General features: G+C 40.4%; 1 protein-coding gene across 4 annotated transcripts in view; it reads right to left on the bottom strand.

The window, feature by feature from the left end:
• LOC108709943 (neurobeachin) overlaps nt 1-23,653 on the bottom strand; it is a 444,274-nt gene that overhangs the window by 349,136 nt on the left and 71,485 nt on the right. For all 4 annotated transcript variants that reach the window (XM_018250245.2, XM_018250244.2, XM_018250243.2 and 1 more), the window contains exon 2: nt 402-633. In XM_018250245.2, coding sequence (XP_018105734.1) covers nt 402-633 — 232 coding nt within the window. The remainder of the gene's footprint in view (nt 1-401; nt 634-23,653) is intronic.

A 23,653-nucleotide genomic window follows, 5' to 3' on the forward strand; every position in this document is an offset into this window, starting at 1 on the left:
CCCCAAGACAGTATCCCTTTAACAGCATATGTATCCCTTAATATCTTGGAATAAAAACAAAAGAAATAATGAATGTATATTACAAACGTGTTGAGAATAGCACCCTCATCAGTGTTACATTAATTTATTTTAAAGGTTTACTTATGCTTTAATAAAGTATGCCATTACAGCTATGGACACAAAAAAAAAAAAACAACATAGAAGGGAATAAACCCAAGTTGAGAACCTGCAAAGAGATAGACTGTGTTGAAACAGTTCTCATGGCAGGTGTAAATTCTAGCAAAGCAACCATAAAACACTTGTGATAATGGGAAGGAGCGAGGGGGGTTAATACTGCAAAACATGGCTGTTCCCCCTGCTACAATCAATCGCTGCAGCCCCAATATTAAGACAAACTGTACCTGCAATCATGTCGTCCACAGAGGGCATCTTCAGAAGAACCTGCTCAATGAGGCCAACTTCTGTGCTGGTTTGCAGGTTCCGGACACTCTTCCGTAGAATAGCAGTGAACATGCTCCATATCTCAGCCTGGCATGTCACGTCACAGTGCTCTAACAGTTCCGACATACACGTTATGCTTTCTGCATCTTGAATGATAAAATTCATCTCCAGGTCGAACTCTCCTCCAACCAACTAGAAAAAGGAAAAAGAATCACATATGAGTAAGGCAGTTTTCGATAAGATAAGCCCATAAAGATACAAAGGAAGTCAAACAGGCACAAACTATTTTCTGTCCGGCTGTATGTATTTTTTGACAGATTGAACTCCTGGTTTTAGAATTCATTTAGATTAGAATTCGTTTTGGATGTTATAGGGAATACGGGAATAAAAACCAATGTTCTCAAAACTATACTCTAGTACCATCTTACAGAAGTCCCACAGTACTGAAATCTTCTAAAAAGTTTTGAGATGGCTTTTCTGAACATCTAATGGTTTTGGAAGTTCAAGGAAAACAAACTTCAGAGTTGCAAAGTAAGAAGAAAGTCAGCATGGTGTCAGCCAACCAGTGTTTGAATGATACCAACCGCAGAGATAAGATGCTACACGTCTTGAAGTCTCATGGTAACATTTTATTAAGGAAAGATGAATATTGCATCCACCCCAAATTTAAAAGAGTCTACACTGGTGAGTCAGGCTGTGTTAATTTTTACCCCCCCTCCTCCCAGGGATTGGATTGCACCTCCAATGAATCAGACTTTCTTTGCCCTTTAAGCAGGGTCGGACTGGGGGGGCCCAAGGCCCACTGGGGCTACTGCCCCAGGGCACCTCTCTGGCCCCCCTGCCACTCTGGCATGTTCGGCGCGTCTCTGCACCGGAATGTGTGCTGCGTCTCAGAGTGCGCACAATTTTTTTTTCTTTGTCGCAACATCCGATAAAGGGGGTCGCAGCATTAAGAGGCAAATATGCAAATTAGGGATGGGAAGGGGCAATCTGGTCGCAAACTTTGCGAGGAAGTCCAAATGGAACAAACATGGTCACTAACAATCGCAAAGGTGTTTGCAAATGTTTTTTGCGCAAACTAAACATATTTTATTCTCCCATAAAAGTTAACACTTGGTATTATTATAGTAATTATCACAAACTGGGAGTTGAACTACCCCTTTAAACAGATGTGGTACAAAGGACCACAACATTTATGACAGAACAATATCATCCTAAAAAACGTGGGTTAGAAAATTCCTGGCAGGAAAGATGAAATCTGTGCACAGATAGAAAAAATAGATTGTGGCTGTTTAATGACCACTTGTAAAAGGGTTGGTGCTTGGCTCATCCTGTACAAACACCTGTTCACTCCTTTTGTGTGCGTGCAACAAGCTGCACTCATAAAAGAAAAGAGAATTAATTGCAAGAACGATTTGCTAATTGCTGGCCGGGAGCTTTTAGTTCTACCTTACGGTTAGGGCACACTGGGAGATTCGGGGAGATTTAGTCGCCTGGCGACTAATCGCCTCGTCTTTGCGGCAACCAATCTTTCTTCTGTCTTGCGCCGGCTAAAATGAAAAATCGATTGCGCTAAAGCACACGCAACGCTTCGTATTCCGAAGTCGCCCGAAGTTTACTCGTGAGGCAACTTTGGGCGACCGGAAAACGAAGCGGCGTTTGTGCTTTTAGCTTTAACTGTCAATGAATATCTGACACCCAACTGCTACATAAAGACAGAATGAGGAGATACAGATGCCGAGAGAGAAATAGTGAATATAAACTTGATTATTTCAGAAACAATACAAAATCTTTAATTGATTGTATTTACAAAGTTTCCTACATCCTTATGCTGAAGCTTATATTACATTTTCCTTCTCACGATAGTTCCCCTTTAAAAAGCATTTAAGCACTTCAATATCTTCAAAAGTTTTATTTGGTAGATTCAAAATAGGAAAGAAATGAGAATTTTATTAAAAAAAAAATATATATATTTATGGCACTGTATCAGTTTGATAAAATATTTATTACCGCACACCTCCTTCCACTTTTCTGCGTGGTGGTGCTGGTCCTCCGTTGACCAAGCCCGGTCTCCTTACTGCTATGCAATCCTGAAGAAGGGAGGCTGTGTTCCCCCCGAAACGTTGATTGTTGGTGGCATTAATAAAAGGGGCACAATCCCCGACTGCAACATTGGTGTGTGCGGACCGTTTTTTGAAATTGCATAACTGTATCAGTTTGTCCAGGAGCGCCATTTAAGCTTAGGCTGTTTTTATTTCAAGCAACTGCATACAAACAAATGCTGAAGTGCAACATAAGGCCCAGGAGGAAATCCCACACCAATATACACTTGGTATTATTATAGTAATTATCACAAACTGGGAGGTGCTCGCTGTACTGCAGATGACTACTACTACTCAATATTTGCTCCCTGGAGTAAACATAACAAAACAAGGAATGAAGTGCCAATAACTTCAAGAATGAGTGGTTTGGCTGTTTCTGCTACATCTGACCGCAGCTTAGGCGACATCCTAGGTTATTATTTATCTTTCTTTATACAATGTCAATATGTTTAATTTATAAGAACTTTAAAGAGATTGTTTATCACTGGCATGGATCCCCAGAGGACTGCATCAACAAGACAAGGGGGCAAATTCACTAACCTCCGAAAGTTTGCCAGCGACGGCTTCGCTCACATTGCCACACTTCGCCAGGTGAAAATTTGCCAGGACAACGGTAATTCACAAAAATCCGAAGTTGCGCCCAGGGCGCCAAATGATGGCGAAGTTACGATAGCGTCAATTCGGCAAGCAAATCAAAGTTGCGCTAGCGTTGGCTAATTTGCATATGCCAGGAAGTTAAATTTCAATGGACGTATATGTTGCAGCAAATACATTACACTACACAAGCCTGGGAAAGCTTAATAAAAGAAAATAGAGTTGTTATATTGCCCTACACATGAGCCTAGTATATAGTTTATGTGCCATATGTAAGGAAATGTAGGGGGGAAGCCGGGTACCCTAAAAAAAAAATGACGATCTTTTGCAGCCTATCACCCTGAAAAACTGAAAAAAGTCTGCAGCGTTTTTTGGGACTTAGAAAAATGTACAAATTCTTTTTGAGGAAGTCCTATCTACTCTATTGCACTTCACCTGGTCTGAGGTGGCGAAGGCAAGTCTAGAGCAAGAGGTAACGATTTTTTAAAATCCGCACCTTAGTGAATTTGTGTAATAACGTCCATTCGCCAGAGCGCAAAATTCGCCTTTTGTTAAAGTGCGAAGTAGCACTAGAGTCTATCTCCTTAGCTGGCGAATTTACACCAGCGTTCGTTAGTAAATCATTGAAGTCCCGACATGACGTCACGCTGGAGATTTCTCGCCAGTATTAGTCACTTTGACCTTTAGTAAATTTGCCCCAATGTCATCCTCACCCTGAAGGAGTTTTGCAACCTGCCCCATGAATACCTTTTTCTTTTTTTTTTTTTTAATTGCCTTCTTCTGACTATTTCCAGCTGTCAAATGGGGGGGGGGGGGTCACTGACCCATCTAAAAACAAAAAAAAAAAATTCTGGAAGGCTACAAATTCATTGATATTTCTACTTTGGATTATGAATAGGACAGGGCCTGAATAGAAAGAGGAGTAATACAGGCTTGCATTTAAATCCGTGCATATTTGCTAGGGTAAGTTGTACTCAACAACCAGATTGCTGAAATTACAAATTGAAGAACTGCTGAGTAACAAGCTAAAACTCAAAAACCACTAGTTGTAAAAAATGAAAACCAATTGCAAATTGTCTCAGGATATCACTCTCTGCATCATACTTAAAGTTAACCCAAAGGGAAACAACCTCTAAGTCTGGATGGGAACAGCTCTGCGCTTACTTTCCGAGGACACACGGCTTTTCTCCCACACAGAAGTCATCTGAGACTGACTGTTGTTATTAATACAGAAACAGACATTTCTAGAGACTGGGCTAATGTCTGTACAAAGCATCAGATGCAGCTATAATGCCTTTGTACTTGGATAAACAAAATTACTGAGAATTTGCTTCTGTGTAATGCAATTGATTACTTTAAATTCATGACCTCTGCAATCACAGAATCAGATTTTCTGGAGCATCTCTCAAACAGCTGGCAATCATTTTCATTTACTTCCACTTGGCCATTATTCAAAATCAATTAGCAGTTTTCTGAACAATGTATTCCTCTTAGTGCATTATGGATTCTCATTTATCGGTGTGCTTGATCAGAAACACAGGAGCCTTGATTGTTACGCACAGGTTCACAGGATTCAAGCTAAAGATTTACAGCGCAGGTTTATTTATTCATTTTCCAAACCTTGCTGCTGTCTCAATACTTTCTACATACAAACATGTCCTTAAAGGAAGTCCAAGGTGGGGAGATTGCTGATGGGCCTACACAGCAGTAGTGAGTAGAAAAGGTCAATATACAACAAACTCACTCCTTATTTGCAGGAGCAGCATAATATCCATCCAGTGAACAGAGGAAAATAACAGAGGAGAAAATATTGCCGGTGTAGAAATGTAAGCGGATACCTGCAGCAATTGTGAGGAAAGGGAGGTAAAGGAAGCAAAGATTGTACCTGTAGAGTATACCTGGAAATGCAGGAGAGACAGTGCCTATAGTAACAGTGGGATAATATTCTCTGATAAGGGGCTGTGGCTGTGGGATATCAGGTATAGTAGGGAGAGATGGTGCCTATAGTAACAGTGGGATAATAGTCTCTGGGAAGGGAGTGTGACTGTGGGATAGCAGGTATAGTAGGGAGAGATGGTGTCTATAGTAACAGTGGGATAATAGTCTCTGGGAAGGGAGTGTGACTGTGGGATAGCAAGTATAGTAGGGAGAGATGGTGTCTATAGTAACAGTGGGATAATAGTCTCTGGGAAGGGAGTGTGACTGTGGGATAGCAGGTATAGTAGGGAGAGATGGTGCCTATAGTAACAGTGGGATAATAGTCTCTGGGAAGGGAGTGTGACTGTGGGATAGCAGGTATAGTAGGGAGAGATAGTGTCTATAGTAACAGTGGGATAATAGTCTCTGGGAAGGGTCTGTGGCTGTGGGATAGCAGGTATAGTAGGGAGAGATTGTGCCTATAGTAACAGTGGGATAATAGTCTCTGGGAAGGGAGTGTGACTGTGGGATAGCAGGTATAGTAGGGAGAGATTGTGCCTATAGTAACAGTGGGATAATAGTCTCTGGGAAGGGAGTGTGACTGTGGGATAGCAGGTATAGTAGGGAGAGATGGTGCCTATAGTAGAAGTTGGATAATAGTCCCTGGGAAGGGAGTGTGGCTGTGGGGCATCTGGTATAGTAGGGAGAGATGGTGCCTATAGTAACAGTGGGATAATAGTCTCTGGGAAGGGAGTGTGACTGTGGGATAACAGGTATAGTAGGAAGAGATGGTGCCTATGGTAACAGTGGGATAGTAGTCTCTGGGAAGGGAGTGTGACTGTGGGATAGCAGGTATAGCAGGTATAGTAGGGAGAGATGGTGCCTATAGTAGCAGTGGGATAATAGTCTCTGGGAAGGGAGTGTGGCTGTGGGATAGCAGGTATAGTAGGGAGAGATGGTGCCTATAGTAACATTGGGATAATAGTCTCTGGGAAGGGAGTGTGACTGTGGGATAGCAGGTATAGTAGGGAGAGATGGTGCCTATAGTAACAGTGGATAATAGTCTCTGGGAAGGGAGTGTGACTGTGGGATAGCAGGTATAGTAGGGAGAGATGGTGCCTATAGTAACAGTAGATAATAGTCTCTGGGAAGGGAGTGTGACTGTGGGATAGCAGGTATAGAAGGGAGAGATGGTGCCTATAGTAACAGTGGGATAACAGTCTCTGGGAAGGGACTGTCACTGTGGGATAGCAGGTATAGTAGGGAGAGCAAGATTGAGTGACAGCTTAGAGTTGTATTTTAAGTAAAGTAGAAAGCCCTTATGCCTTTGGTCTTGCCATCACTAAAGATATTGGTATGTATGACTGGACTTTGTATTATTTGTATAAAAATTGCACTTGACAGCTTTTCCCCGTCCCAGCAGCAGAAAAATGGGAAGGTAATCAGATACCATCTCCCTGGTATATATAAGAACAACACTCAATAGTAAAAATCCCACTGTGACACATTTAGTTACATTGAGTAGGAGAAACAACAGCCTGCCTGAAAGCAGTTCCATCCTGAAGTGCTGGCTCTTTCTGAAAGCACATGACCAGGCCAAATTACCTGATATGACTGCCTACGCACCAATACTACAACTAAAAAAAAAAAAAATACACTTTTTGGGTTAGGAATTAGATTTTACATAGTAGAATCCCTATAAGGATGGATTATTTAAAATGGGGAAGGCATTATTCGTAATCGTTTTCTCAGCCAGTACCCAAATGTTCACACATGCTCTTCTCCCTGTTTTCCCATGTGCATCTGATGAAAGAACACAATTCCCCCTGCCTGGCGCTTGGATGAACCTCAATAAAGAAGGTTAGCCAAACAACACAGGTCAGTGTAGCGGGGATCTCCCCTGCACGTTTATTTTGTCAAATGATGTAACGTTTCGGGGGCGTGCCCCTTCATCCGACATGCAGATTCACTCTCAAACAGTTTTTAAAAACCCTAGGTGATTTACATAATTAACGCAATAATTCAATTTATAAGTGAGAAATTAAGCAAAATACATAGTGAACAGTAATACTACGTGAGCAATTTTGATATTATAAGCACTGTAAAAACGCTTCTTAAAAAGTTTAGAAAACATTAAAACTTCTTTAAGAAAATTGATTTATATGAAAAAATCTGTGGCCAATTACGGTAGTATTAGTCCCAATTTCCAAGTGATAAAAGTCCTTTTTTATACAGGCCCATCCTTGCTGTAAAAATTCAGAAGTTGTGCAAAAATTGTGCAAAAAACGCTTGTATAATTAAATACATAAATCTAGAGAAGAAGATCCATAAACCTAACACATAGGGAAAAACAATGCTTATAATGTCAAAATTGCTCACGTAGTATTACTGTTCACTATGTATTTTGCTTAATTTTTCACTTATAAATTGAATTATTGCGTTAATTATGTAAATCACCTAGGGTTTTTAAACACTGTTTGAGAGTGAATCTGCATGTCTGATGAAGGGGCACGCCCCCGAAACGTTACATCATTTGACAAAATAAACGTGTAGGGGAGATCCCCGCTACACTGACCTGTGTTGTTTGGCTAACCTTCTTTATTGAATTTGTTGGGAGAGGCGCCGACCCCTCCAGCCAGCACCGGGCAACTATCCTCAGGAGAGACTCAGGGGAAATTAGGTAATTGTGTTGCTGCTTGGATGAACCTTTCAGGAAATTATAACCAATACAAGAGTCTTTGTATACACGCAACAATGGCTACATTTACTTCTCTAGATTTACTAGGGAAAATAAAATGAACAGCACAAAATAATGACATGGCACCTCAGAAAGGAGGATTTTATTTTAGCAAATTCCAAGAGCATGAGAACAGCATTACACAGTGTTACAATAACCGCACAAAACGAATAGAAAGGGCAAAATAATTCTATACTTTGGCACCTAAAAACAAAACCACATGATACAAACAGGAACTGTTTGTACAGACGTTGTAATGTACAATGTCATTTCTTAAAATGATCCAGTAACGCTGAAAGAACTGAATGGTTGAGTACACATATAAATAGAAGTGTTCCTTACCCTTGTAAAAGTGTTCAGTTGCAATAAATAAATACGATATAAATAAGCCATTGTGTTTATGTCAGGTCTGGTGTATTTTCTGCCAGCGGGAAACAATGATTCCAGGCGATGCCTCATGTCCTTGGCTTCAATAACATTCACTTGTCACCTTGTACATGGGATGTATTTTATCCTCAAAAATGCAATCTTTTGGCCAGAATTTGCCATGTGCACAGCAATGGGTGCCATTGAAGTCAATAACATGAGGCATGGGTGGCATTTGGATTTTTACTGACAGTAGTGGAGAGAACAACATGGCTGACTTTAGCCTTATGCTTGCCATTCAAGCTCCAGTAAGGCTGCCAGCCCCACTTTGTTCAGTGGAAGAATAATTGGAGAATAAAATACAATGAGCTTAGCACTGATAAGTGTGAAATGAATAGCTTTTAAATAAATAGAAGACATTTGATATGCATATTTTATTAAAAATCGAAATCAGCCACACTTAAGAAGTCCTTTGTGCCATATTTTAGAGTCCTGCAGCGGGTCGGGTACCCACGGGTTACCCGCAAAAAAAAGAGGGCAGCCTGCTGAATAAGGGGAGGATTTTCAGGGGCGGGTATACCTGCGGGTCTGCGGGTTGGGTTTCATGTAAATTTCTTATCTTATGTAATATTGTCTATTTTTTACTCCTTTTAAAGTTTTACAAAAGTTGTTTCTGTCCCCGCCCACTTTTGATGACATCACTTACGGATTTGCAGCAGCATCACTTCCTGTTTGATGGAGGTCGGCGGGTTGCGGATAAGGCAGTTGCGGGTCTGGGTCGGGTAGCGGATTAAAGTGGGTAAATATGCGGGTTGCTGTTCGGGTTGTGGGCTGCGGGTTGCTGTTTAGGGTCGGGTCCGGGTCTTAGAAATTGGTTACGCCCAGGACCATATTTGCCAGTGCAGCTAAACACCATTAACCTTCTGGCAACATCAACCAGTGGAGCAAAGCACCAGAGTGGCTCAGCCTTGTAGAGAATACGTCTGGGGAGCCAAAGAAGGGAATGGATGAAACAGCCCTATGGACCCCCATTACTTTTCTTCAAGGTTTGGGTCTACCATACACAATTAAAGATCAATTATAAGATACTGAAAAAAAAACCATTTAAACCCAAGAATTCAAGCTTTCTGGTTCTATGCCAAGCTGGCAGTACCCTATGCATTTGCACTGAATTTTAATGAATATGGTTCAAAAGAAAAGTGAAGAAGATATAAATAGACAGACATACATAGATTCACAGCTCCTATTTCAGCCTTGGCACATCCACAGAATGCCAGCTCAGAACCCAGCAGCAGTGAAAAGCTCACATTTTTCTTGTTTAAATACAATATTTCTTATATAAGTAGCCTAGATATCATTTAGTTCCAATTTATCATCCAAAATGCATGAATTGCAAATGAGAGTTTGCCCTAGCAGAAATCATATGCTTATTGTAAGTCCTTTAGTTGAAGATTATACCTTTGATGTTGGGGAAATCACTTTAGCACTGCTTGCCATCTGTTCATACAAGTGAAATAGGATTAGGGCAAATATATTGTTAATAGATAAAGTATAAAGTAGATAATTTGTCCATTACACAGACAAATTCAAGAGAAAATTTAAAATTGATAACATTTCCAAATAAGAAATGTGCTACGCCACTGGGTAGCAATCAAAGTTGTCTTCAGGGGTCCTGTGTACAAAAGAACAAGACTAGATACTGCAATTTTTAGGGCTCTGGCAAATATGGCCTTTCAGCTGTACCCCCCCCCCCCCCCAATCAACCAAATGCCAACATGACTGGGAACAAAGCTTCTGGGAAGGTGGGGTGATAGTGGTATAGGAGGGAAAGATGTAGCAATGGGAAAATACTCTGGGAAGGGACTGTGACTGTGGGATAGCAGGTATAGTAGGGAGAGATGGTGTCTATAGTAACAGTGGATAATAGTCTCTGGGAAGGGAGTGTAACTGAGGGATAGCAGGTATAGTAGGGAGAGATGGTGCCTATAGTAACAGTGGATAATAGTCTCTGGGAAGGGAGTGTGGCTGTGGGATATCAGGTATAGTAGGGAGAGGTGGTGTCTATAGTAACAGTGGGATAATAGTGTCTGGGAAGGGACTGTGACTGTGGGATAGCAGGTATAGTAGGGAGAGATGGTGCCTATAGTAACAGTGGGATAATAGTGTCTGGGAAGGGACTGTGACTGTGGGATAGCAGGTATAGTAGGGAGAGATGGTGTCTATAGTAACAGTGGATAATAGTCTCTGGGAAGGGAGTGTGACTGTGGGATAGCAGGTATAGTAGGGAGAGATGGTGCCTATAGTAGCAGTGGGATAATAGTCTCTGGGAAGGGAGTGTGGCTGTGGGATAGCAGGTATAGTAGGGAGAGGTGGTGCCTATAGTAACAGTGGGATAATAGTCTCTGGGAAGGGAGTGTGACTGTGGGATAGCAGGTATAGTAGGGAGAGATGGTGCCTATAGTAACAGTGGGATAATAGTCTCTGGGAAGGGAGTGTGGCTGTGGGATAGCAGGTATAGTAGGGAGAGGTGGTGCCTATAGTAACAGTGGGATACTAGTCTCTGGGAAGGGAGTGTGACTGTGGGATAGCAGGTATAGTAGGGAGAGATGGTGCCTATAGTAGAAGTTGGATAATAGTCCCTGGGAAGGGAGTGTGGCTGTGGGATAGCAGGTATAGTAGGGAGAGATGGTGCCTATAGTAGCAGTATAACTATAGGCACAATAGCCTCATAATACAATGTTAAAAGGCTATTAAATTTGAATTAATACTTGGTAAAATCCATGCCGTTTTATTAGAAAACCCCTTGAACTCTATACATATGTTTTATACATTTCCTATGGCCTTTTCCTCCTCTTTAGCTACACAGAAGTAGAATATAAACAGCTACAAATGAAGACGCTACAATAGGAAATGAGAGAGTTTTTACTAAGCTGATTAAAAACAAATTGGTAACTGGTCTGTGAGTGATAAAAGGCCCCAGCATCAATTGGCATCCTCAGTCTGACTGTCTAGCGACTTGTGGTTTCCGCTAAAGTACCAGTACACAATTGACATTCTAAAATTAATAACATGCCTAATTGCTTATTAGCATAACATATATGAATTTCTAATATTTAGATGAAGGAATGATAATGCTGCTGTTAAACTAGCAGATGCCAAGGTGCTTCAGTATAGTCGTGAATCAACTTTGAGCTGTGCCCACCCGCCAGCCCACACAGAGGGGCTCATAGTAGGAAGCATTTAAAGGAACAGTAACACCAACACTGTGTTTTAAAGAAATGACAATATAATATACTGGTCCCCTGCACTGGTAAAACTAGTGTGTTTGCTTCAGAAACACAACTATAGTTAATATAAACAAGCTGCTGTATAGTCATGGGGGCAGCCATTCAAGCACAGGATACGCAATAGATAACAGATAAGTTCAGAAGAATCCCATTGTGTTCTACAGAGCTTATATGTTATGTTATCTACCGAGTATCCTGTGCCTTTTCTCTTTTTTCAGCTTAAATTGGTTGCCCCCATGGCTACATAGCAGCTTGTTATATAAACTATAGCAGTTTCTGAAGCAAACACACCAGTTGTACCTGTGCAGGGCAATCAGTTTATTATATTTTCATTACTTTAATTTTTTGGTGTTACTGTTCCTTTAAGACTTTAAAAGACAGAACAGGTATGGAACCAGTGTCGGGCTGGGACACCAGGGGCCCGCCTAAAAACCTTTGACCAGGGGACCACCAATAAATCTTAGACAAGTGGCCCACTCTTAGTACTATTATTCTTCCTCTCCTATTCTACTAGTATCTTTTCTTTACATATTATAATCTGTTATTCCATCTATTTAGCCACTTAGTTCTCATAGAAATATTTAATGGCCATGAAATAGGCGAAATGTTTAGCAGCACGAGGGCCCACTGACACCTGTGCCCACCGGGACTTTTCCCGGTATCCCGGTGGGCCAGTCCGACACTGTATGGAACCAGTTATCCAGAATGCTTGGGACCTGGGGATTTCTGGATAAGGGGTCTTCCCATAATTTGGATCTCCATATCTTGAGTCAACAAAAAATAATTTAAATATTAACTAAACCCAATAGAATGGCTTTGGTTCCAATAAGGTTCCAATATCTTAGTTTGGATCAAATACAAGGTACTGTTTCATTATTATAGGAAAAAGGAAATCATTTTAAAAAAAATAATTATTTGTTTAAAATGTAGTCTACGGGAGATGGCCTTCCTTAATTCAGATCCCATACCTATACAATGAAAAATTCTGAATTAAAAACATTTCTTGCTGGGCAAGCTCCAATAATAAAATGCCGAAAGCAACCCCTATTTAAAATATATGTACAGTATATTCCATGACTATATATACAGGTTTTTAATGAGCATTTATATAGACGATATAATACTCCTAGGTGACTTCTAATATCCCTGGCTGCACTATCATTGCATTAAACTACAAAAACAATCCTGTAACATTAAACTGCTACATTGCTTGCATGTGCTAAATGGTATAGAAAGTATCTTTGCTAGTACGGAATGATTTCCTTTTTCCTATAATAATGAAACAGTACCTTGTATTTGATCCAAACTTAACTGCCGTCTGTGGTAGAGAAGATAAAAAGTATCTTTCCGGACTATAAACTGCTGCTAGTGATAATAAAAAGTACAAAAGTATCTCTTATGCCGAACATTCGTATTTCTGAGCTGCTGTCTGAGGTCAGAACTAGAAAAATTACCTTTCTTAGAGCCCAGAGCTGTGTCCTGCTTGGCTTGTTACAACAGCTATTGTTGAACAGTTATGCAGATAATGTGCAGAAGAACAAGCGTATGGGTTTTACATGCAAATATAGAGAAAAAGAATGTGAAGCCTCAACTGCTGTCTTTTTTTCACTTTCAGCAGCAGCAGTAGAATGACCGGCAGACTCTCTGCATGTGAATATGAGTCGCATTGGAAACTTGCACAAGCATCTCTCTTCTCTTTCATGCTAAAGGAGAGCCCCTGGAAACATTCATTGGGATGAAGCTATAGTATATGTTTTAAATGCAATGACTGGTTGCTGATAGCCATGGGTTCTCCCTCTTTCCATCATATAGCCAAATGAATGCAATTATACCCACAGTTTTGGTTTTTTAGAAATAAAATAACATACCTCCCAACTGGTATGAAATAAGCCATTTTGGGCAGGGCCTCTCTGCCTCTTGTATTGGTTATTCTGTATGTTGGATTTATAAACCCATTTATTGTACAGCAGAGTACTTGGTTTTCTGTGCGGAGCAGCTCATGATTGGGATGGGGCCCTGGGTTTTAGCCCCCATGGGTCCAACACTCCCTACCAACCTCTAAACACCAGGAAACGTCAGAAGAGGCGGGCACAAGCCTGGACCCACAAAGTAATAGAGCCGGAGTCAGATTGTAAAAGGTTAAAAAGCTTACATTTTATTCTCCATAATGAAGAACCAAAGCCTGACGTGTTTCGTGTCTACCAGGGACACTTAGTCAAAGGCTAAACATTGAACACTACATAGAGGATATTTAAAAAGAAGGAAGCCAATGGGAAACCAGTAGGCGGTGCTACCAGGTGTGCCAATCAAGAAAAAGAGAAACTTCAGAATCCAATAAAACACATTCAAATCTGTTGAACATTGGGACTCATTAGACACACCCCAAGGCTAGAAAAATGCATAGATTAATTTAATTAAAGAGTACATAATACCTCTAAACACAACAAACTGGCTTTACTTATCTGCATCATCCTTCAGATCATATTGTGGCTTGACAACTTCAAATCCATCAAAAAGAACCCCTGCCACCTTCCATCTACTGAGAAGTAGTAATGGGCGAATAAATTCGCCAGCTCGCAAATGCGTGGCGAATTTCCACGTTTCGCTGCCGGCAAAAAATCTGCTGTGTGGAAAAAAATTTTGAAGCGCGTCAGAATAGTCGCGCACATAAACATTACAAAATTACATAAACAAAATTATTCTGACGCCCATTGACTTTAATGCATTTGGCCAAAATAGGAGTGTATAACAATTGTCACGGGTGTTGAAATTGACGTGCGTCAAAATAATTTTGATGCGCAATGACTTCAATGCGTTTCGCAAATGTTTTGCCGTTTTGCGAATTTCGCAGGAAATTCGTAATTTTTTCAGTGAATCGAAACGGACCAGATTCGTCCATCACTACTGAATAAGTGTCAGTAACAGCACTTTTGAGCTTATTAACGTATTGGCTAAAAAGAGTCCGAGTATAATTGGCCATGGCTTGTTCACTTTTCCACCTCATCCTTAGTGTATACCTCTGATGAAGTGCCCAGCGGAGAAATGTTTCAAAGGAGAACTAAACCCTAAAAATGAATATGTCTAATAATGCCATATTTTATCAATTGAATTTATTGCATCAGCGTAAAGTTTCCACTCCTCAATAGCAGCAATGATCCAGAACATCATACTTGTCACAGGGGGTCACCATCTTGGAAAGGGTCTCCGATACTCATTGGGCTCTGAGCAGCTAAATTTAGGGGTCATCGCAAATTATCAATCACAAAATGAGGCTGGTCTGTAATATAAGATTATTAAATTCTGATGCCAATTGTGCTGACATGTAGTAATTATCTGTATTAATTACTAATCAGCCTTATATTGTGACATTTCTATTCTATGTGTACTGTATATTGTGAGTGGGTCCCTAAGCTCAGTAAGTGACAGCAGCACAGAGCATGTGCAGTGAATCAGCAGAAAATAAGATGGGGAGCTACTGGGGCATCTTTGGAGACACAGATCTTTACTGCTAAAGGGCTGTGGTTGCCTTGGGCCGATACAGAAGCACAAAACATAATGTACAACACTTCTAGCTACTTCTTTAGTTAAGCTTTAGTTCATGTTTAAGAGGGAGCAGCCATTGGAGCACTGAGAACACCTCTGCTATTTGGTACGACATGACCGTTTTGGCATTTTAATGTGCACCAAGTTAATAAAAGCATTGAACTGCTATATGTTTGTTTCACTTTAATATGCACCGATATATGGCATCTGCCATGGAGTTTGGTGTGAAAATACATATTTTCAGTGAAAGTGATAGGTAGCAGGTCGGTAAATACACTGGCAGTAAAAATGCCATGCAAGACGTTAGTTTAAGAAATCTTTGGAGACAAGCCACACTTTGAAGGATCACTTGAAGAAGGGGAAAAAGGAAAAACACATATAGGCTGTTTGCACGAAGCATATAATTCAAGGTGGTAATAAATGTTACTTGCCAATAAACATCTGATGCGATGTCAACCAGTCTCCGAAACAACAGTACTTTTAAGAGGAATAAAATCTGATCTGTTCAGTTGAGAACCATTGAGAGAGAAAGAAAGATGTCTTGTTTGGACTTTTAATATTTCAGATTTTATCTATTTATTTTCTTATAGTTTCTTAATGTATCCCATAGCAAAAACTGACACCTTAATTGCCCCTACCTCCCATCAACAATGGGATATCACCATATGTATTTCTACAAGTGTCATTGATAAAGACAGGCAGGTGACAGCAGAAATCACTGCTGCATTGTATAATAACAGATGAAGGGATGGCTCTGTAGGGAGTTTCTTTACTATCACACACATATTACTAAGCATCAAAGGAGGATGAGTTGGACTAAAAGGAGATCAAAGAGCCTCAATTTTTCATTACACAGTATAACATTCTATGAAAAGACATATTCATGCTCAGACCCATCTAAGAACTAACAAGTCCACAAAATACGGAGAACAGAGGGACTTTAACCTTCACTTAGGTAGTGAGGATAGAGATCTCTACAGTGAGATGGAGCAAACAGAGTAACATGCATTGCCTGAACTCCTGGACACAGGTACCTTCACTTTTACATGGAAAGCTTGGAGCAAGCAAAGAAGTTCTAGTTGACTTCAATTTATTTAAGACCACCATTTATTATTATTATTTAGATACAGTTAAATACAGTCCAATGAACCGGCTACTCCCCATTCAAAACAGATGAAAGGCTTTGAAACACTGGATCAGCAAATAGCAGAACAACTCTTATATTTGGCCACTTTAACATTCAGCACAGCAATACTAGTTAACATGAATCCTACAGTGTTACAAGAAACAACCACTATGAACAGATGTAAATTCCCAGCATAGCTAGCAAGATAAGGAATTAGGGATGCACCTTGGGTTGCCATCTGGCCGGTATTGGCCGGTAAAAACAATGGTTGATCCCAATGTTATTAATAGGGAAAAAATATAAATATATAGGAAGGCCGGTATTTTTTTCCAGAAAAGGTGGCAACCCTAGATGCACTGAATCCAGGATTCAGTTCAGTATTCGGCCATTTTCAGCAGGATTCGGCCGAATCCTTGTGCCTGGCCGAACCAAATCCTTAAAATCATGTGACTTTTCGTCACAAAACAAGGAAGTAAACATTTTTTTAGTGAAGTACGTGGCTCTTTTTTAGCCTCCCCCTCACTGATTTGCATATGCAAATTAGGGTTCGGATTCGCTATTATGCAGAATCTTTCGCAAAGGATTAGGGGGTTCGGCCAAATTCAAAATAGTGGATTAGGTGCATCCCTATAAAGGTGGCCATACACGGGCCGATAAAAGCTGCCGACAGACCGAGTCGGCAGCTTATTGGCCTGTGTATGGGGCCCCCCGACGGGCTTCCCCGATCGAGATCTGGCCAAAAGTCGGCCAGATCTCAATTGGATGGGACAAAAAATCCCATCGCATCTGTTCGTTGATATGGTCCCGCGATCCGGATCCCATTTGTTAGGATCTGATCGTTGGGCCCTAGGGCATATCGGAGAGAGATCCGCTCGTTTGGCGACATCATACAATTATACATGGAGCTTAAAAAAAGGTTATTTACCACCTCCCACAACTGCTTTGAAGAACTAAAATGTCCTTTCAATTCAATATCAATTTAAAATGTTAACTCCCCCCTATTTCCCCTAACATGACACTGAAACATGCAGGTTCCTGGTCTGTAGTACAGAACTTGAACAACACAAAACTAACAGACAATGATTCCATGATAAAAGGTCATTACTTAAAAGAGAAGGAAAGGTTAAAACTAAGTAAGCCTTATAAGAAAAGTTCACCTAAATATACCAGTAAACCCTCAAAGTAATGCTGCTCTGAGTCCTCTGTCATAAGAATTGTGTATTGTGTACACATGGGCTTCTGTATCAGACTTCCTCTTTTCAGCTTAAACCTCCAGGGCTAGGGCTTGAGCATGCTCAGTTTGCTCCTCTTCCCCTCCCCTCGCTTCTCTGCTGTAATCTGAGCCCAGAGCTATAAGTGAGCAAAGAGAGACTTAGACAAGAAGTGACGTCACACCAAGCTAATATGGCAGCTGCTATCCTAAACAAACAGAGCTTTTAGAGCTTTTTACTCAGGTATGGTAAAACATTCTATAGAATAAATATAGCATTCTAGCTTGCACTATTGCAGCTAATCTATTGCCAATAAAATGCCTCTGTAGCTTTCCTTCTCCTTTAAGTGCAGGGTTCATACTGTTCACTACAAAGAATTACAAACCAGGACCCAGTCCGTAATTAACCTTTAACCCTTTAAGTGCCACAGAACGTAGAATCTACGTTCTGTGGAAAAGTAACTTGAAATGCCACAGAACGTAGATTCTACGTTCTGCAGCACTTCCGGGTTCTGGAGCAGAGGAGCGGCTGTTAGAGCCGCTCGCTCCGTTCCGCTTCGATCCCCTGCCCCTAGGCAACGAGCAGAGCAGGGGATCGAGTGGCCCCTGGGGCGTGATCGCCCAGGGGCCCAAAAACAGCAGCAGGCACGTGTTACTTACGTATCCTGCTGCTGCAGCCTGCACTGCGTCGTCGATCTCCGCCCCCACAGCACAGAGACAGGAACCACGACGCAGATGTCTTCCAGGGGCTCTTCCTTATCGCCTGCAACAGTCTCCAGCGATTTTTTCAGGTTAGTGCAACAATTACACACACAAACACACCAACACACACTTATTACAGTAATACACACTTAGATTCACACTTACCCTTACACATACATTTTTGGGGATTGGGGGAGTCACTTACACTCACTGCACTTACACACACGTGCACACGCACACACGCGCACATAACATGTAATTTACCATTTGTGCACACGCACATACATGGCATTGTGGCTTTTTTTTTTTTTTTCTTATCGCATCGTCTTTTTTTGGCTGAAAAAAATGTTTTATTGCCATTACGAATAGCGTATTCGCTAACCGTACTGTGCAATACCTTTTGTATGTTATTTCGGTGGTTATATTGCAATTTTGGGTATTTTGGTGCATTTTTAGCCATTTTATTGCATTTTCAGCTCTGCATATGTTGTGTTCACTTGTTTCTAGCCGTATAACCTGTTTGGCCCAGCTAAAATATTCAAACTGTGATTCTGACGGCCGATAACACTAGTCTGGAAAAAAAACATTGAGTTTTGTGGTTTTATTGGATTTTTTTGCATTTCACTCTTTACTGCCTTATTTTGTTTTGCCTTGTAAATTTTATATACTATATATCCATTTGGGGGTCTCTGTGCGCCACATAGTTTGGTATATCTATGCATATTGGGCATCAAAGTGTTCAGTAGACCCCTGGTGTTCATATTTAGGATGTTTTATGCTGATACGTTACGAAATGTGGGGCATATAATGGGGTAAAATTCAAGCTTTCTGACAATTTTCAGAAATTTGATAAAAACCGTTATGTTCAGCATTGCTTTGCAGTTTGGCAGTTTGCAGTAGAAACACTTATTTACCCATATTGGATTCGTCAGCATGTGTACTTTCTGAAAATATATGGTTTTCTGGGGTCTCTGTACTGTTAAGGGGGTCTAATGTCACATAATACACACACCAGGTGCTCATATTGCAGCAGCCAGCGCGTCAGCCTTGAAAATGTATATACACTATTGTCATTTGGTGGTCTCTGTGCGCCACATAGTTTGGTATATCTATGCATATTGGGCATCAAAGTGTTCAGTAGTCCCCTGGCGTTCATATTTAGGATGTTTTATGCTGATACGTTACGAAATGTGTGGCATATAATGGGGTAAAATTTAAGTTTTGTGACGATTTTCAGAAATTTGATAAAAACCGTTATGTTCAGCATTGCTTTGCAGTTTGGCAGTTTGCAGTAGAAACACTTATTTACCCATATTGGATTCGTCAGAATGTGTACTTTCTGAAAATATATGGTTTTCTGGGGTCTCTGTACTGTTAGGGGGGTCTAATGTTGCATAATACACACACCAGGTGCTTATATTGCAGCAGCCAGCGCTGCAGCCGTGAAAATGTATATACGCTATTGTCATTTGGGGGTCTCTGTGCGCCACATAGTTTGGTATATCTATGCATATTGGGCATCAAAGTGTTCAGTAGACCCCTGGCGTTCATATTTAGGATGTTTTATGCTGATAAGTTACGAAATGTGGGGCATATAATGGGGTAAATTTCAAGCTTTGTGACAATTTTCAGAAATTTGATAAAAAACGTTATGTTCAGCATTGCTTTGCAGTTTGGCAGTTTGCAGTAGAAACACTTATTTACCCATATTGGATTCGTCAGAATGTGTACTTTCTGAAAATATATGGTTTTCTGGGGTCTCTGTACTGTTAGGTGGTCTAATGTCGCATAATACACACACCGGGTGGTTATATTGCAGCAGCCAGCGCGTCAGCGGTGAAAATGTCTATACATATTGTCATTTGGGGGTCTCTGTGCGCCACATAGTTTGGTATATCTATGCACATTGGGCATCAAACGGTTTAGTAGACCCCTATGTTTATTTTTAGGATGCTTTATGCTGGTAATGATACATGGACAATACGATGCTGGAAAGTTGAAGCTTTGAGGCAATTTCCAGATATTTCACCCAAACCACCAAATTTGGCAAAGCCTTGCGACTCAGTAGTTTGGAGCAGAAAGGCATGGGTACCCATTTTAGATTCTGTAGAATGTGTACTTTCCAAAAATATATGGGGTTGGGGGGTAAACATATATTTCTGTGTTTTTACCCCACAAAAATGCAGTCAATGTGTTGATTTTTCATTAGCTGAAGTTACCCACAGGACAATTTGTATGTGCTAACTTCATTTTGGGGCCTCTAAATGCCATATACTTTGGTAAACTTATGAACAATGGCCACCAAACTGTTCGGAGGAACCCTAGCAATCATATTTAGGGTGCTTTTTCTTGGTGCATAACGATACATGGGTGAAATGGTGCTGAGAAGTTGAAGCTTTGAGGCAATTTTCAGATATTTCACCAAAACCGACAATTGTGGGAAAGCCTTGCGACTCAGTAGTTTGGAGCAGAAAGGCATGGGTACCCATTTTAGATTCTGTAGAATGTGTACTTTCCAAAAATATATGGGTTTGGGGGGTAAACATATATTTCTGTGTTTTTACCCCACAAAAATGCAGTCAATGTGTTGATTTTTCATTAGCTGAAGTTACCCACAGGACTATTTGTATGCGCTAACTTCATTTTGGGGCCTCTAAATGCCAGATACTTTGGTAAACCTATGAACAATGGCCACCAAACTGTTCGGAGGAACCCTGGCAATCATATTTAGGGTGCTTTTTCTTAGTACATAATGACACATGGGTGATATGGTGCTGGGAAGTTGAAGCTTTGAGGCAATTTTCAGATATTTCACCAAAACCGACAACTTTGGGAAAGCCTTGCGACTCAGTAGTTTGGAGCAGAAAGGCATGGGTACCCATTTTAGATTCAGTAGAATGTGTACTTTCCAAAAATATATGGGTTTGGGGGTAAACATATATTTCTGTGTTTTTACCCCACAAAAATGCAGTCAATGTGTTGATTTTTCATTAGATGAAGTTACCCACAGGACTATTTGTATGCGCTAACTTCATTTTGCGGCCTCTAAATGCCAGATACTTTGGTAAACCTATGAACAATGGCCACCAAACTGTTTGGAGGAACCCTGGCAATCATATTTAGGGTGCTTTTTCTTGGTGCGTAACGATAAATGGGTGATATGGTGCTGAGAAGTTGAATTTTTGAGGCAATTTTCAGATATTTCACCAAAACCGACAATTGTGGGAAAGCCTTGCGACTCAGTAGTTTGGAGCAGAAAGGCATGGGTACCCATTTTAGATTCGGTAGAATGTGTACTTTCCAAAAATATATGGGTTTTGGGGGGTAAACATATATTTCTGTGTTTTTACCCCACAAAAATGCAGTAAATGTGTTGATCTTTCATTTGCTGAAGTTACCCACGGGACTGTTTGTATGCGCTAACTTCATTTTGGGGCATCTAAATGCCAGATACTTTGGTAAACTTATGAACAATGACTACCAAAATGTTCAGAGGAACCCTGGCAATCATATTTAGGGTGCTTTTTCTTAGTACGTAATGATACATGGGCGATATGGTGCTGGGAAGTTGAAGGTTTGAGGCAATTTTCAGATATTTCACCAAAACCGACAATTTTGGGAAAGCCTTGTGACTCAGTAGTTTGGAGCAGAAAGGCATGGGTACCCATTTTAGTTTCAGTAGAATGTGTACTTTCCAAAAATATATGGGTTTGGGGGGTAAACATATATTTCTGTGTTTTTACCCCACAAAAAATGCAGTCAATGTGTTGATTTCTCAGTAGCTGAAGTAAAGTCCTGAACAATTTGGATGTGCTAACTTCATATTGGTGTCTCTAAATGCCAGATACTTTGGTAAACCTATGCATAATGGGTATCAAACTGTTCAGTGGACCCCTGGCAATCATATTTCAGGTGCTTTTTCTTGGTACCTAATATAGTTTGGGATATGCGGAGCAGCAAAATAAAACCTTTGAAATGATTTTTCAGAATTTTGAATTTTTTTTTGAAAAACCGCTATGTTCAGACAAGCTTTTATGTTTGGTAGTTGGGAGTAGAGAGACATAGTTACCCATTTTGTAATCGGCAGAATGTGTACTTTTCAAAAATGTATGGTTTTCTGGGGTAAACCTACGGTTTCAGGATTTTTTGCCTTGGAATCTAAAGCATGCCGTTTTCTGCCTTAGTGCTTTCAAAATTCGGTAATATACTGCCGGGAGTTTTTGCTGTACAGAAATCCTAAATCTCCCTAAAACTATACATATCTGGTATTGGCACATTCGAGAGACATAAGGCTTTCCAAATCAGTTGGATTTTCATCCGTAACATGAAATATTTTTCTGGTATAAATTGATATACGATGAAAAATGGTAATTTTTCTTTTTTTTTTGGTATTTAGTACTATAAATTTTTTTGCACAGGTGGAAATACATGAAAACTCAGGCAGATTTAGAAAGCTCAGTTTCTCCCGAAAAAAACAATGTATAGTTTTCCTAGGTAAACTATAGGTTTCCCCTTAGAAAATGCCCCTAAAGTGAGAGAGCACAAAATGTTTAAAAACGGCTGGCATTTCGCGTAACCAAAATGTGAAATTCTGCTGGCACTTAAAGGGTTAAACAAATATCTATTATCCTCCCCCCTATTAAGGCAAAGGGGCCACTGAATTAGTAAAGGATATATATAAATTAATGTTTACCAGGATGGATTTCTTTATTTTAAAGAAGTCCTTTATTTTTTTGTTAATACTGGTCATTTAACCGTGAATGCCCAAAATCAAGGAATAAGGGAATGCAGGATATCGTGAAATCGGAAAAATCAATACTGATGTGGCTCCTGGTTTAATAAAGCTGTTGCAAAGCAGTCATTTGGAAGGTATTTGAACGCTCCCAGCTTGCATGAGATTTCCACCCACTAGCAGTGTTCCTTAATCAAGCTGAATTCGCTCAAGGAACCTTAGTGAAATTAGCGAATTAAATTTACAATAATCCATATTTGAGCTCCTTGCAATGGAAATGACTCAATCTCTGAAGCGTGCTCGGAATATAATTATACCAGCAGAGAACAGCAGCCATTTGCCAGGTACACTGTACTAAGAAAATAGGATTTCTCCATGGCCTTTTTCTAACCTTGAATTGAATAATCCCACTGTTAGCTGAAGTAGAGAAAATAATCCAGAAAAACGCAAACTGTATCTTTTATACAGAGCAGTTTGTTATACTAAAAACTAAAAATTTGGATCACCATACCTTAAAGTGGACCTGTCACCTATACATAAAAAACTGCACAATGAAAGTCCTTTGCAAATTAAAAATGGAACCCCAAAATTTATTTTCATTAAAACATCCATACCTGTTATAAAGGTGTTTAAATATCTAAACTGTCAATCAAATATTACCTGCCCCACCTCTATGCCCGTGGCATAGAGGAGGGGCAGTCAATTACTTTCACTTTCTATTCAGCACTTCCTACATTTCACTGCTCTCCCCACATTCCCCCTTCCTTCCTCCCCCCACATTCCCCCTTCCTTCCTCAGGCTCTATAATTGTGTAGGGCACTGCACATGGACATTAGGTTCCCCATTTTGGTGCATACACAAGATTTTGGGGTGATACACAATTTCCCTTAATAACA

The sequence above is a fragment of the Xenopus laevis genome, chromosome 2S (genome assembly GCF_017654675.1).
Source record: "Xenopus laevis strain J_2021 chromosome 2S, Xenopus_laevis_v10.1, whole genome shotgun sequence".
Classification (NCBI taxonomy): domain Eukaryota; kingdom Metazoa; phylum Chordata; class Amphibia; order Anura; family Pipidae; genus Xenopus; species Xenopus laevis.